General features: G+C 40.5%; 1 protein-coding gene across 4 annotated transcripts in view; it reads left to right on the top strand.

The window, feature by feature from the left end:
• The window catches only part of ENPP2 (ectonucleotide pyrophosphatase/phosphodiesterase 2), a 142,672-nt gene that overhangs the window by 97,646 nt on the left and 42,952 nt on the right, over positions 1-2,074 (top strand). For all 4 annotated transcript variants that reach the window (XM_011972996.1, XM_011972998.1, XM_011972997.1 and 1 more), the window contains exons 10-11: positions 909-974; positions 1,619-1,691. In XM_011972996.1, coding sequence (XP_011828386.1) covers positions 909-974; positions 1,619-1,691 — 139 coding nt within the window. The remainder of the gene's footprint in view (positions 1-908; positions 975-1,618; positions 1,692-2,074) is intronic.

The raw sequence follows: 2,074 nt of genomic DNA, 5'->3' as shown, positions 1-2,074 counted from the left end.
ATTCTCTTGCCTCAGCCTCCCAAGTAGCTGGGATTACAGGCATGTGTCATCATGCCTGGTTAATTTTGTATTTTTAGTAGAGATGGGGTTTTCCCATGTTGGTCAGGCAGGTCTTGAACTCCTGACCTCAGGTGATCTGCCTGCCTCGGCTTCCCAAAGTGCTGGGATTACAGGCATGAGCCACTGCACCCAGCCTATTCTTGGTAGATTTTCATAGGGCTGCAAGAAAATGGCAAGAATACCTTCCCTAACCCATTATTTTATAGAGGAGGAACTTCAAGTTTCAGATTAGATAATATTTCTAAAGTCATACTGTTATTTAGGGGGAGAATGATGACCAATTATGATCATTAATAAAAATATGTTTTTAAAGAACTTACTGTGTCTTAGGCACTGGACATGCCCTTTCCTTGTCTTGTTTCATTTCATCCTTACAACCAAGCTGTACAGTGTCCTTTGTTGTTAGCTTTATCTTACCGATGAGTAAACTGAGACCAAGAGGTCAAGAGAGGTCACACTGCCAACAAGAGGCGGATTGGGGATGTAAGTACTGACCCCTTTATGGCCACAGCTAAAGGCTCGACAGAATAAACGACAATGATTCTGAAACCAGGGTCCTCTCTGCTTGTAGTGGAGTTTCTGATTAGCAAGACAGGTTCCTCATTTTGACTGTGAATCAGAGTTTCCAGTGTAGTCTTCTGTGGAAGAGGTTGAGCAACGTAATATGTTGCAAATGGAAATAGTAGTTTAAACGCTAATTCGAAAGAGGGCCTTTTACTACAAATGAAGTGAAAACAGATGGTGGTAAATAGAGAGCATTTGGCCTGGGTGCAAGAGCAAGCACTCATTAGGCTTGAGTTTGTGGAAATGAAACCTAACAACATGCTTTGCTTGCTTTTACCCTCCAGTGTCATCCCTCACGAGCGGAGAATATTAACCATATTGCAGTGGCTCACCCTGCCAGACAGTGAGAGGTATTTGTTTCTCTCTTTCTTCTTTCTTCAGTACATTTCCATCTTAACTTAGAATTGCATGAAACACTAGACTGTGGAATAGAAGCACAGCCAATGTTTGGAATTAAAAGTTTTGTGGTCCTTAGCCTTAAGTGTTACTTCCCTAAGAAGGATACAATAGACTTTGGTTATTGGGTCCATTTAATTACTGGATTACTGCAGCTATTAATTCTGTCCACTACAGCAGAGCCGAAGGAAGTTTCTGGCTTTGATAAATGAACCAGCAGCATCCCAAGGATTGCAGAAGTATCAAGAGAGACGCTTGTCTGTAATGGAGTTAGTTGTTCTTTCAGGCTTTGGATTGCACAGCCCATGTGAATTACCACCAGGCTCTGTTACCTTGAGGGTCAAGGACCCGAGTACATGTTCAAGTTTTCCTTTGTGACTTTTGAGTCCTGAAGGTGGTTCCAGGCAGTTACCACAGGTGGGGTGGTGGTCATAGAAGCAATAGAAAAAAAAAAAAGTTTTCCATGCTAATATGAATAGTAGTTAAAGGATAAATTAAACTTGAGAACATTTTTTAAAAGTGTGTTTTTAAAAAATATGTGATATTTTTTGTTACGTGTGGTTTAGGAGAGATTCTGAACCTTCCAATTTTCTTATAGGCCTTCGGTCTATGCCTTCTATTCTGAACAACCTGATTTCTCTGGACACAAATATGGCCCTTTCGGCCCTGAGGTTAGTGGTTTAGCATCTGCCTGAGAAGAACCTTTGGCCCTGGGCTACCTGACCTACTGACCTTATTTCAGGATTTGTATAAAGTCTGGACGGATGTTTGTATCTACAAGGTTTACGCAAAGTCAAATAACTACAGGACTAAAAATATTTTTTTGAAAATCTTAAAACTACCCGTTTCTCTTATAGGAGCTTCATTTCAGATTGCTTTGATATTTAAATAATAATATATCCTGAACTTGATGTTAACAGGAAATGGGGTATATTCTAGTCTTGTGGGCGTCAGTTGGAGGGTGAACAGTCAGGAAGGGTTGGCATTTGCCTTCAATGGGATAGGCATGGAAAAAAATCTTGAGATGAAACCTGCAATACAGAACATTGTAAAT

Source organism: Mandrillus leucophaeus, unplaced genomic scaffold, assembly GCF_000951045.1.
Source record: "Mandrillus leucophaeus isolate KB7577 unplaced genomic scaffold, Mleu.le_1.0 Scaffold133, whole genome shotgun sequence".
NCBI lineage: Eukaryota > Metazoa > Chordata > Mammalia > Primates > Cercopithecidae > Mandrillus > Mandrillus leucophaeus.
Note: the sequence above shows the minus strand (reverse complement) of the source record. Positions and strands in the feature narration are given on the sequence as shown.